Source organism: Chenopodium quinoa, unplaced genomic scaffold (assembly GCF_001683475.1).
Source record: "Chenopodium quinoa cultivar QQ74 unplaced genomic scaffold, ASM168347v1, whole genome shotgun sequence".
In the NCBI taxonomy this organism is placed as follows: domain Eukaryota; kingdom Viridiplantae; phylum Streptophyta; class Magnoliopsida; order Caryophyllales; family Amaranthaceae; genus Chenopodium; species Chenopodium quinoa.
Genome location: NW_018742418.1, coordinates 7383653 through 7396626, shown reverse-complemented (window position 1 = coordinate 7396626; position 12974 = coordinate 7383653). Strand labels below are relative to the sequence as shown.

At 37.0% G+C, this 12974-nt stretch overlaps 2 protein-coding genes across 2 annotated transcripts; both read left to right on the top strand.

The window, feature by feature from the left end:
* The first annotated feature begins 4051 nt into the window (after positions 1-4051).
* On the top strand, positions 4052-4714 carry LOC110714214. Its single transcript, XM_021892708.1, has one exon. It carries the CDS (start codon positions 4052-4054, stop codon positions 4712-4714), a length of 663 nt encoding a protein of 220 aa, XP_021748400.1.
* Positions 4715-8525: 3811 nt separating this feature from the next.
* Positions 8526-9044, top strand: LOC110714206. Its single transcript, XM_021892695.1, has one exon. The coding sequence runs from the start codon at positions 8526-8528 to the stop codon at positions 9042-9044; it is 519 nt and encodes a 172-aa protein (XP_021748387.1).
* The last annotated feature ends 3930 nt before the right edge of the window (positions 9045-12974 follow it).

Sequence of the window (12974 nt, the reverse complement as noted above, 5' to 3'; positions counted from 1 at the left end):
ATTTTAATAAATTTAGTTAGAAGGCTACATGTTGCCCCCACATGTCTAAAAACTTGCAGAGTTTATGAAACATTAATTTGATTGTTCTTAAAACATAATCTAGCTGCTGCTGTTGTCATTATCAAGGATCATTATGGTTTAGTTATTGCAAATCATTTCTATAATTTTAGGTCTAACTCAGTTCCCTTTTGAGGTTGTTTGTCTTGCGTAATGGCCTTCTTAAAATAATGTCGGCAATATTTAAATTAAAAGTGATAATCTTATTAATGATTTATAATTTGTAAGGTTAGCACCCATATTCAATTATCCGTTGAAAAGTTAACTTTTAATAATTGAGGTTTAGGCTCTTCTCTATATATTTAAATTTTCGAACTTCAAGAAAATTACGCACACACCTAGGGCATTTTTCCATCATATTGTAGGTCGTTGATCTTTTTTAGACTTTAAATTTTCGTATATCATAATTAGTTAAAATTTAAATATCAATTTGAGAAAAGAATCTTACAATTAAATTGTTTTTTTTTTTTCAAATTTTTTTTTGTAATATACGAATTATACTTTATAGATATAAGACTTGCAACACTTGCACATCATTATATAGATATGAAAATACATGTTATCTCTTGAAGATAATTCTATACACTCGGGTGTATGGTGTACCCAAGAGTATTTTTTGCTCATTTAATGAGCAAACTTTCGTCATGTTTTACCATAAGAAAGAGCAAGTGATGATAAATCTAGAAGATTCAAATCATTGATGCGAATGTGTTGTCCCCACCATCAATCCAATGAAGGAACATCTGGCGGAATTGATATATTATTTCTACTTTTCTAGATTTATATTTGGGATAAGTATATTGAACGGGAAATGCCTGTTAAGAAAAAATCAAATAAAATATAGCCGTCTAAACTTATTATGATTTCGATTTTATAAATGACAGTACAATTTTTTATATGTGGCTAGCCACACCGTATGGCAGGGGTTATATGTAGGTGGTTACTCGTTTGGTCAGGGGTTACTTATTCAGGGGTTACTCGTTTGATCAAGGGTAAATTATAGGGGTTACTTATTCATGGGTTATTTATTCAAGGGTTACTTGGTCGGTCAGAGGTTACTCTCACACAAAAAACGCGCTAACCGACTGAGTAAGTAACCCCTGAATAAGTAACCCCTACAAGTAACCCATACAAGTAACCCTCAGTTGGTTAGGGGTTACTTTCACTCAGAAAACGTGTTACCGACTAATCGAGTAAATAACCCCTAAATAAGTAACCCATACAAGTAACTAGATGAAACCCGTGCGATGCACAGTTTGTTTGTATTTTATAACAAAATATTTTTTGTATTTATGTGATAAAACTTGTTATTTTATTCGTTGTACGTAGTATATCATTTAATATTTTTATTTAAAAATAAATTGTGAATTTCTCTCATTCGTTATATATTTAGATAAAATTCTTAATCTCAAAAGATAATGTATTATATTTACTTAAATTAAACTTTAAATCTCATTCGCCAATTTTTCTTACGTGACATTTGAATTATTTAATTCTAAAAGAAATTAATAATCTCTTATTTCATTGGCTACTACCAAAATTTATAATCCTACATGGCGCGCTAAGAAAATTAAATCCTATTTATATATTAGATTTTTGAATAAATAACCCATACAAGTAATCTCTGAATAAGTAACCCCTGCTACATGGTGTGGCCAGTAACACAGAAAAGTTGCTGAAAATAATTTATCACCAAAAAGTGTAAAACTATTTATCATGGCACTCGTAAGTGTTAAAACTGATTTATAGCGGAACAAGTACAAGATAAGAAGAGTTGTGATCTTGTGCACATTAAAACTATTTTTGTAGGATAAAAATGTGAAAGTAATTACATTTTGTTTAGAGGATGTTGAGTCCCTTTCTAGGGTAAGTTAGTCCTGAGTCTAGGGTTTGCGTGAGTTACTTTTCATCCTTGTACCAATCGTGATCAACCTTTAATCTTTCCCATAAATCAATTGGCCTGATCTCTAGTGCAGTGTGAATAATGGCGGAGGAGTTGGTGAAGGACTGGGAAATGCTGCGTTTAACCAAGAAAAAGGTGTGGTGCTAGGGGGTGATTATATCGAACATGTTAGTGAGGATACGAAAGCCAAAATAAATCTCACTCTGGTGGGAAAATTATGGACAGTTAAACCCTACAATCTTGAAGCGATGAAGAGAACACTGGCGAATGTATGGAGGTTGAAAGAGAAATTCGCAATTAGGGTTGTCGAGACGAATTTATTCGTTTTTCAATTTTTCTGTGAGGATGATAAGGATGGGGTTCTTGAAGGTAGACCATGGTTTTTTGATGAGAAATTATTACTGCTGCAAGAAGTGATCGGTGATGAACAACTGTCAGAAATCCTCTTCAAGCAGACCCCCATGTGGGTAAGATTTCTAGATGTACCTCTGAACAAACGAACCTTGGCGGTAATGTATGATGTAGGGGAGTTTATAGGGAGTTTATCAAAGCAGATGAATCTGATCCTCTAGGGTGGAATGATTGTTTGAGAATCAAAGTTTTAGTGGATATTAATAAGCCATTGTGAAGAGGGCTGTTCTTAGCTATGGGGAAAAATAAGTCTCGTTGGGTGGATATTAAATACGAGAGGCTCGCTGATTTCTGTTTTTTTGTGGTAAATTGGAACACACAGAAAAGGAATATCATTTCAAGGAGCAAGTGAAAGAGGAGGACGAAAAGATGGTGTTCCAATATGGACCATGGCTACAAGCATCTCCAAAGAAGAAATCCAGAACTGATAATGCTGAACATGAAATAGAGAAGAGCTGGATGGGGCAACTAAAAAAATCAAGTTTGTCGAAGAAAACTCCTACATATAACGATCCAAATGTTATCAAGTTGGGACTGGTTGGGGCTGCTAGAAAGATTGCCTTTGCTTCCCCAAATACTGATGATTTTAAAGAAATAAAGTCCCCTTTGATAAACAGAGAGGCGGAACTCCGTGCGGTGTGGGATAATAATGGAGAAAAGCTTGTGTTAAGATCAATGGGTACAACAATGAGCGAAGAAAAGGAGTTTAAACTTGAGAAATCAAAACCAGAGGGTGAAGTGGAAGGAAAAAAGGGGGGTAGTGAGGATGGGAGTGGTGAGGGTACGGGAGGAAATAGGGAGGGGAAGGAGGGGAAGGTCGTAGGGGGTGCTAACAGCAACCAGGTACTGTTGGTGATGAACGTGAAGGAATGTGATGGCATGATTGTTAAACAAGGAGAAGAGAGTGAAGAAGGAGAGAAAGATAGGAAGGTGAACGTGAAGGATGAAAAGAAGGAGGGAGATGCTGCCATGGGGGAAAAGGGGCGAGGCCTTAGAAAGGTCACCATTATAAAGAGGGATAACAAAGGGGGCAATGAAGGAAAGGTTTTATGTTGGGGGAAAAAGAGGAGATCGTGAGGAGGCTCGTGGAGAATCTGAGATGGATGTGGATGAAGATGAGTTGGATGCTACGAACAAGAAGAGAAAGATTGTAAGCTTAAATAAAAATGTGGCGGGCCCCACACCATGGGCTCTTGGTGAACAATGAATTACATACTTTCGTGGAATTGTAGAGGTTTGGGGAGTACCTCAGCGATAAATGCAGTGAAAATGTGGCTATGCTTGAAAAACCTCAAATCATTTTTTTGTCGGAAACAAGACTAAAAAGCTATGAGATGGAAAGAGTAAAAAACAAGCTTAACTTTAATAACTTTATTGCAGTTAGCTGTGTAGGGAAGGGAAGGAAACGTAGTGGAGGGCTAGGTCTGTTATGGAAAGATACTTTGGAGGTTGAAATCAAGTCGTACTCCTTACACCACATAGACTCATGGGTGAAGATTCCTAGCAAGAAAGGATGGAGATTTACTGGAATATATGGGCACCCGGAAGCGGAGAAAAAGAAATTGACTTGTAATATGTTAGAAAACCTTAGGAGTAACCCAAACATTCCTTGGTTGTGTGGGGTGGGACTTCAATCTAATGCTGATGTCGAGTGAAAAACAAGGAGGCAGTGAGTTCCGTATGGGGGAGGCTGAAGGTTTCCGAATGGCAGTAGAGACGTGTGAGCTAGCAGACTTGGGCTATGTAGGGCATGGATTTTCATGGACAAATAACCAAGGTGGAGATCGAAATGTACCGGAGCGTCTTGATCTATTCCTAGAGAATAAAGTATGGAAGGGCCTCTTTTCTGGGTCCTTTGTGACGCACTTATCAAAGAGAAAATCAGATCACTTGCCTATCTTGCTGTGTTTTAATGAGGGGGTAGGGAAAACAAAAAAGAAGAAAAAATTCAAAAAATACAGGTTTGAAGAAATGTGGCTCCGTGATGAAACTTGTGGTGACATAGTGAAGGAGGCGTGGAATTGGGGAGGAGATATATGTTTAAAATTTGCTCATACATCGATCAATTTGAGCACTTGGAGTAGGAACAAATTTGGAGATTTTATAAAGGAGATGAAGGACTGTAAAGGCAGGATGGAGAGTCTTATGGGAGAGACACAGACAGAGGAGATTATTGCTCAAATTCGGGATCTGGATGATAAAATGGATGAGTTGGAGAAAAGGGAGGAGGCTTATTGGAGGCAACGAAGTAGGCAGGAATGGCTCAAAATGGTGATAAAAACACGACTTTTTTCCACACGAAGGCTAGCCAGAGAAAATCAAGAAACCATATTAGAGAAGTGAAGGATGCCGTTGGTAATATTTTTCGAGAAGAGGAGCAGATTTCGGAGGTTTTTGTGCGCCACTTTGATGATCTATTTTCATTGGGAGGACAAGGTGATATGGAGACTGTGATTGAGAAAGTAGATTCTATTATTTCAGAGGATCAGTGTGCAGAACTTGATGCCCCGTTTGTAGGCGAGGAGGTTCGCGAAGCTCTTTTCCAGATGCACCCCACTAAGGTCCCTGGGCTGGATGGTATGTCTGCTATCTTCTTTCAAAAATTCTGGAATGTTGTCGGTAGTGATGTAGTGGAAAACACTCTGAATATTTTGAACAATGGTAGTGATATAGGATCTATTAATCAGACACACATTGTTTTAATTCCGAAAAAAAAAAAGAATGTGAGTCTCCTGTTGATTATAGACCTATTAGTCTGTGTAATGTACTGTATAAAATTGTGTCGAAGGTCTTGGCTAACAGACTAAAAAAAATATTGCCGTGTATTATTAGTGAAAATCAGAGTGGATTTGTTCCTGGTAGACTTATTCCAAACATCATTTTAGTGGCTTATGAGTGTTTTCACTTCTTGCGGAAAAAAAAAGAGGGAAAAGAGGATATATGGGGCTGAAATTGGATATGAGCAAAGCTTACGACAGAGTTGAATGGGCCTTTCTGGAAAAATGATGAAAAATTTTGGTTTTCCCAAGTCTTATGTGAAGAATATTATGAGATATGTTTTATCGGCTTCTTTTGATGTGTTAGTGAATGGACAGCCGTCTCGGGTCTTTAGACCAAGTAGAGGGTTGCTCCAAGGAGACCCATTGTCTCCTTTCCTATTCATTATGTGTGCGGAAGGGTTATCTGCTCTTCTTAGAGAGGTGGAAAAGAAAAATCTCATTCATGGTGTTAATATCGAAAGGCACGTTGAGCCAATTTCACATTTGTTTTTTACTGATGATAGCCTGCTGTTTGTTCGAGCAAATGAGGAGGAAGCTGACAAGGTGCTTGAATTACTGTCAACCTATGAAGTGGCGTCGGGCCAGAAACTGAATATGGAAAAATTAGAGGTGTCTTTTAGCCGAAATGTTGATCTTGAAAAGAAAAATATGCTTCAGATGAAGTTAGATTTTAAGGCTGTCGAGGGACATGAAAAGTATTTAGGTCTTCCGACGTACATTGGAAGTTCTAAGAAACAAATTTTCCAGAATATTCAGGATAGGGTTTGGAAGAAGCTTAAAGGTTGGAAAGGCAGGTACCTATCTTAAGCAAGGAGGGAAATTCTTATAAAATTAGTGGCACAGGCTATTCCCTCATATGCTATGCAATGTTTCTCTATCCCGGTTAGCATTTTGAACGAGATAGAAAATTGTGTAGGAACTTCTTTTGGGGGCAAAAAGGGGAGGAACAGAAGATGAGTTGGATTGGGTGGGAGAAGATGCTACGAGCAAAAAATAAAGGAGGATTGGGGTTTAGAAATCTGAGATTTTTTAACATGGCTATGTTAGCAAAACAAGCGTGGAAAATTGTAACTTCTATGGAATCTCTTATGGCTAGGGTCCTAAAGGGCAAGTACTTCCCAACGCCAAATTTTTTTGATGCAAAAACTGTCCCGAATATGAGCTTGACGTGGAGATCGATCTTAAGTGCAAGGAAGGTGATTGAGAAGGGTGCCATAAGAACAATTAGTGGGGATGGTAGAGTATGTATTTGGGAAGATCCATGGGTGCCAAACCTCCCAAATTTCCGAATCATGACACAAAGGAGGGAAGAGAATGAAGGCCCGGTGTTTGTAAAATATTTGTGGGAAAATCAGGAGTGGAATCTACCCACGCTCGCGGATTTATTCTTACAACGAGAAGTTGAAGCAATCTGCAGTATCCCAGTTCCAATGTTCGATGAGGAAGGTTTGTGGGCATGGTTTTACTCGAAAGATGGAGTGTATAGCATCAAAAGTGCCTATAACATCTTGGTTGAAGAAGAAATACGTGAAAAAGCAACCTCGTCGGGTGGTAATGTGGAGTTTAACTGGAAGAGTATTTGGCATGCTTGCATTCCCCCAAAGATCAGACTATTTGCGTGGAGATGTGTGTGAGAGGGGCTACCTGAGATGAAGCGCCTGGTGGATATGGGTATGAATGTTGATCAGCGATGCCCTATGTGTGGCGAGGATGAGGAGACTATAGCTCACTCGCTTCTCTTCTGCCCAGCTGCCTCGGCTATATGGGGACACTCGGTTTTACGATTTGAACCGAGTGATATTGATGCTCACGGGTTTCAGGATTGGTGTAACCAGGTGGAGGGGAAGATAAAGGAGAAGAAGTGGTGGGATATATTTTGGTGCATAGCATGGAGAATATGGCTGAAACGTAATGCATGGGTGTTTGAAAAATCCGAGAAGACAGAAGCAGCCATAATACATAAAGCAATGTGTTAAGTGCACTAGAAAACAGCCAATCAACGACGGAAAAATCTGTCGGAAAACCTTGAAATTCCGTCGGAAGGCAACGTCGCAATACCTTTTGTAGGAATTTCGGGATATTTCGAGGGAAAATCCGTCGGAAAGGTCCATTCCGACGGAATTTGTTCTGTCGAAGTCAGGTTTGACTTAATTGGATAGTCCGTCGCAAGGTTCTGACGGATCTTTTCCGTCGGTATGAGTTACCTTCCGACGGAAAATTCCGTCGGAATAAACCACTTCCGACGGAATTTTTCGTCGGAATCTACTTAATTCCGACGGAAATTTCCGTCGGAAAAGTCAATAAAAAAAAAAAATCCCCACCCAAACCCACCCCCGCCACCAGCCCACCCCCCCCCCCCCCCCCCCACATAGACCCCCTACACACCCAAACCACCACCCACACAGATACCCCCCTAGCAGCCCCCCTACCACCTTAACCCGCCTCTCCACTTCCCTAACTTAACCCACCTCACCATACCCACCTCCCCGAAACCACCACCTTGAAACCCACCTCCCCGAATCCTCCCCGAAACCCAGAAACCACCACCTCCCCGAAACCCACCTCCCCGAAACCCACTGAAACCACCCTGAAACCCACCTTCCACCACCTCCCCAAACCCACCACCCACCTCACCGAAACCACCCAAAACAACCACCGAAACCACCCAAAAAAACATCAAAAAAAAATCCATAATTCAACAACACCATAATTCAAAAAAATCAGAAAAATAAACAAGTTAATTAAGAAGAAAAAAAAAGACACATACCTTAATTTTGACAAAAAAAAACCGTCAAAATTGGGTTTACAAGGTCAAATTCGACCATGAAAACTCTAGATCTAGAGTTTTCATGGTCGATTTTGACATGAAAACCTTGATTTTCTTGAGAATCTTAATTTACTTTGAATTGAAACCCAAATAACCCAAACTGAAAATGAAAACAAAGAGGGGAAGAGGAAAGAGAAAGAGGGGAAGAGGAAAGGAAGGAGAGGAAGAATAGGGGCACCGCCGTCATAGAAGGAGAAGGAAGGTGAAAGAAGGAGAAGAAAAGGAAGGAGAAAGAAGGGAAGAGGAAAGAGGAGAGGAAGGAGAAAGAAGGGAAGAGGAAAGAAGAGAGGAGAGATAAAGAGAAAAGAGGGTGAAGGGGGTAAGAGTAGGGTTTTTGCTTTTTAATCCGTTTTTTTTTTTCTAAATCCGTCGGAAATTTCCGACGGATAATCTAAATTCGTCAGAAATTTCCGACGGAACTTAAATCCCTCGGAAATCACGTTTTTTCCGACGGATTTTCGTGTCCGTCAGAACACGTCCGTCGTAAATTGCCCTATTTCTAGTAGTGGTGGAAGAATTTGAAGCAGCCAACGCCCCTGAAGATAAAATGCCGAATGAGCAACATCCTTGCTCAAGATGGAAGGGCCCCCCTTCTGGACTGTACAAGCTAAATTCAGATGCAGCCTTCCAAGGGAGGCGGTTGAGAATAGGAGGGATCTTGAGGGATGAGGAGGGGGTGGCAGTGGTGACTTATTGTTCGACTGAAGATGGGAAGTTTGATGTGGCAGTTGGCGAGGCAATGGCTATGCGTTCTAGCCTCAAGATAGCTATGGAAGCGGGTTTTAGGAATTTTATCCTGGAAACTGATAATATAAGGTTGTTCCATCATTTGAAGAAGGCCTCCTCTCCTCCTTGCTATTTTGGTAGATTGGTGAAGGATATCCTAACTTTGTCGAGGAATTGTCAGAGCTGTGTTTTTTCTTTCGTCAAAAGGTCCAGGAATGGTGCTGCTCATAGCTTAGCAAAGTTGAGTTTTTCTTTTAGTGAATATCGAGTGTGGCTTGAAGAGTACCCTCCTGAAATTCAGGGGGTTTTATGTACCGATATTGAAAATTTGATGATTTGATAATATAAGCTAAGCTATGCTTTCTGTCAAAAAAAAAATTACATTTTTTTTTTACAGCCAAAAAGTAATTACATTGTTTCTTCGAGTTATACATCACCCGGCCCATTTCTCCTAACTATAATTTTCGAATTCAAATCATAAAAAAACAGGAGTAGTACATGAAAAGTAAATAATTACACTGTCTCACCAAATGACACTTGATAAGTTCTGTTCACATCCTTAAAATACTTTACTCGTCGCTCATATCAATCAATTTCACAGAAAGTAATTGTACCCTAAAACAGAAGATAACTAATTGAGTGAACACCGCAATAATTAACTGAGTCAAGTCAATAATGGGTTGGCTTGCATCTAGGTCGAATGATAAAAAGGTTAGTTAAATTAATTATTTGGGTGTTTAGAGAATTGCATGTCATGTTGGATTGAATTGCTTTTAGGTTTATCAAGGGCTAGATGAGAGTTCAACTTGAATTTCATGTTTTCAAGTCCACATTGGATGTTGAGTTTTCTAGGTTGGGTGTGGGTCAAATTTGAATAACTGATTCACAGATCATAACAGTTATCGAGTTAATTTGAAATCACATCAAGTATCGAGTTAATTTAATCCTATGGAGGTTAGTTTTAAATAATCATGGCATAATAATGGCCCTATCCATGTTCGGAAGTGTTGGTATTTTGACTAATACAACAAATGTTGGCCAGTGACTGTGTCAACAAATTTCAAATAGAGAGAGTATTTAAGGTAATATATAGAGGCTAATGAACATGCAATCACATAGCCTAGGTTGTAATTTGCTCTTTATTTATGAAGTTCTCTTTGCCAAAATAATAATAATAAAAAAAAAATACAATCACTATATGAATCACGAGTGGTTCTTAGACGGATCAAATTTAGGGTTAGTGTAGAATAGTCAACCTTGCATTATTTATTATCAAGGTCACGAGCATATAGAAACAAATCCTTATATTCCGTACTATATTTATATAAGTTAAAATTTTGTGTACTCCATAAAACGATGCATGTATTGAACATTCAAACTACTACACAAAGTTCAAGTAATCTAGAAGCGAAAATGTCTTATTCTCCTTAGCTAGGCTTGAGCAATACCAAGACGAGTATAGGAGTACGTAATCTTCTTTTAAAAATAAAGGCTGCACGAGCAAAATAGTCTTGTAATTAGCAAAAGTTACGGTTTGTTGTGAACTAAAATGAGTTCAATGCACGTACTTAGAAGTGGTATTACCAAGTAGACATAAAGACAAACAAGGATAAAGGACAAGGAGTTTAGATTTTTGTATAAAATTATTGACTATTCTTACATAAGAAACGGAGAGAAGTAGAGAATTAAGTTTAATAAGATAGATGCGTAAGTAATATGAGTACTTCCTTCAATCCATTTATTTTGGTACCAACTCATCTATCATATTTACATGCAATCTAAAAATAAATAAATTAGAATAAATAGGGTAAAGGGTTTGATTAACCTAGCTAACTCTTTTATCGATCTAATCAATCGTAGGCTTATTGTTAATGAGTTATCCATTTAGTCTTGTCAAATATCCTCCATGATCTGCATTCAAGTAAAAATAAACAAATTAAAAGAAAAATTATTTTTGATTTTTTGTAGTACCAACCATTAAGTAGTTTTTTTTTAAGGAAAAACGATGAGCAAATATATTAATCAAGAGACAAAGCGTCTGATAGTACATGTGGAAAAATCAACCATTATAGGTTCGTTGCATTGCATGGAAACTGAATACTGCACGGATACGTTAACACCCAAAGAGAACATGGGTACATGAAACATTTATACTGTAATTATATTTGCATGTTTTTATATAAAAGGTTTTTGTGTATATACCTTGTTATTGTTTGATTTTCAACTCTTGACATTATGTAGATGAAGGGCCTTCCTAGAAGGTTAGTCGCTCCTTAGACATTTTGTATCTTGAATGACTTACCTACTTTGTTTTCTAGTGAATTCAATCAACGAAATTTTCTCTTTCTAATGGACAAAAAAAATATTATTGTAACAAAATCACACTAACTAAGACTGAGTATTGAAGACAATGTGAAAAGGTTTAATCTATGGGAAAGAGCATTTTTGCAAAATTCTATAACACCCTTGAATAGATAAATTAAAAAATGAGTTGGGGTGCAACAATTAATGTTGAATGAGAAAGTATCGGAGCAGTTTTATTCATACTAGACCTTATTTAGTCTATTGAGGCTGTTACCCATCTACCCTATAATTTATTGATAGTTGAGTCTTTATCATATTACTCCCTTTGTCTCAAATTGTTGAAACAATTAAATTTCACACACATGTCAATGCAATAATTTAACCTTAAATATATATAATTAAACATTAGTGATAGAGTATATAAACCAATCATAAGCTCTTTCTCTTCTTTTATCAATATGAAACATCACATGTATTGATTGAAAAGGTTACACTTCAACAAACTTGTTATTTTATTTACTTTATTTGTTCATCTTTAATCGATAAAACTCTATATATTGATTTTTTTCACTGTAAAATAAAATACTAATTATATTATACAAAGTATATACTAAATTTTATGTTTTTATTCAACAAAATCCCACAACAATCTCTTCTCTTAATACTAGTGCGTTTTATCCAAAAGAAATGGTAACTATATTTGGAGACGAAAAGAATACACATTATCACATATACATTATTCTAGCACATGTATTGGGTTGAAAATCTAAGGTCTTATAAAACTAAAAAAGCTCTCTTTCCTCTGCATGAATGCATCAATAGCATATCAAGCTCGGTGTTTGTGCAATTTCCATAGATTTTGAAGCAAATAAAAACATAATAATGACATGAACGTGTAATTAAGAAGGGACAGAACCACAGAAAGAGAAAGGGAAGTGAGAGGTTAAAGAATACTCCTAAGAAAGGTCGTTTTTTGTGAATCTAATATCTCAAATCTTATTGGTTGCCTTAGGATTTTGCATATCTTTCGACATTGTTACTATAATTATGGTCCCCCTTCTATATATACTTATGAATAGCTTTCATAGGCTGTGACTTTTTCTACATTTAAAATTTAAAATATATACTACTAGTAGTATGTTACAAGACTTACAACTATAGTACTATAATTCAATTCATATGCCGAGTTTTATCTTCTTAATTATATTGTGAATAACATGGGGGTGCTAAAGATGCATGTACTCATGTACGTAGCTATGGCAAGTTGGACTTTCTTTTTTAGTGAATCGCAAGGGATCGAGTTGGTCTTGGCGTAGTGGTTAATTAAATATTTCATTGGGAGGGGGTGGGGGTAGAATAAAGGTTATGAATAAGGACGAATTGTCTTTATGTTTTTACAAGTATTTGGTAAGCAGTTATGGAGCTAATGATAATGAGATTACTCGTATTGCAATTATTTTGTTGTCAGGGCTGGAATCGAGGGGGGCTAGGGTAAGGTCATGGCCACCCCCTTGATTTTGTATAAAATGTTTTTGTTTGTTTAAATTAACAATTCTTAGTAAGTAGATCAGTTGGATTAATTTTTTATGGAAAGGCATTATGAGTTTGTGATAAGGGTTCAAATCTGGTTGGACTAATAAATTAGTTTATTTTTTTTTAATTCTTCATTTTTGTTGTATGGTTGGTACTTGGTAGTACTCATTTTTAAGCTTTAAACTCCTTCATTCTTATTGTATTTCGCTACACACCTCTAGTTAATTTTTTTTAGCATGGTTTTTGAACTTGTATTAAAAACATAAAAAAAAATTTAGCGCAACTTAATTTTTGGATGAAGGTAAAAATTTTATGTGTTATCCAATGAGAAATTAGAAAATATGTTGATATTTTAAAAATATATGTAGATGATCTTGGCTCCCTTAATGTAAAATTTCTGATTCCGCCACTGATTGTGTATTAGTATAAGTAT

Coding starts and splice junctions, on each gene's coding strand:
- LOC110714214 (XM_021892708.1), top strand. CDS start 4,052: ATGGGGGAGGCTGAAGGTTTCCGAATGGCAGTAGAGACGTGTGAGCTA.
- LOC110714206 (XM_021892695.1), top strand. CDS start 8,526: ATGCCGAATGAGCAACATCCTTGCTCAAGATGGAAGGGCCCCCCTTCT.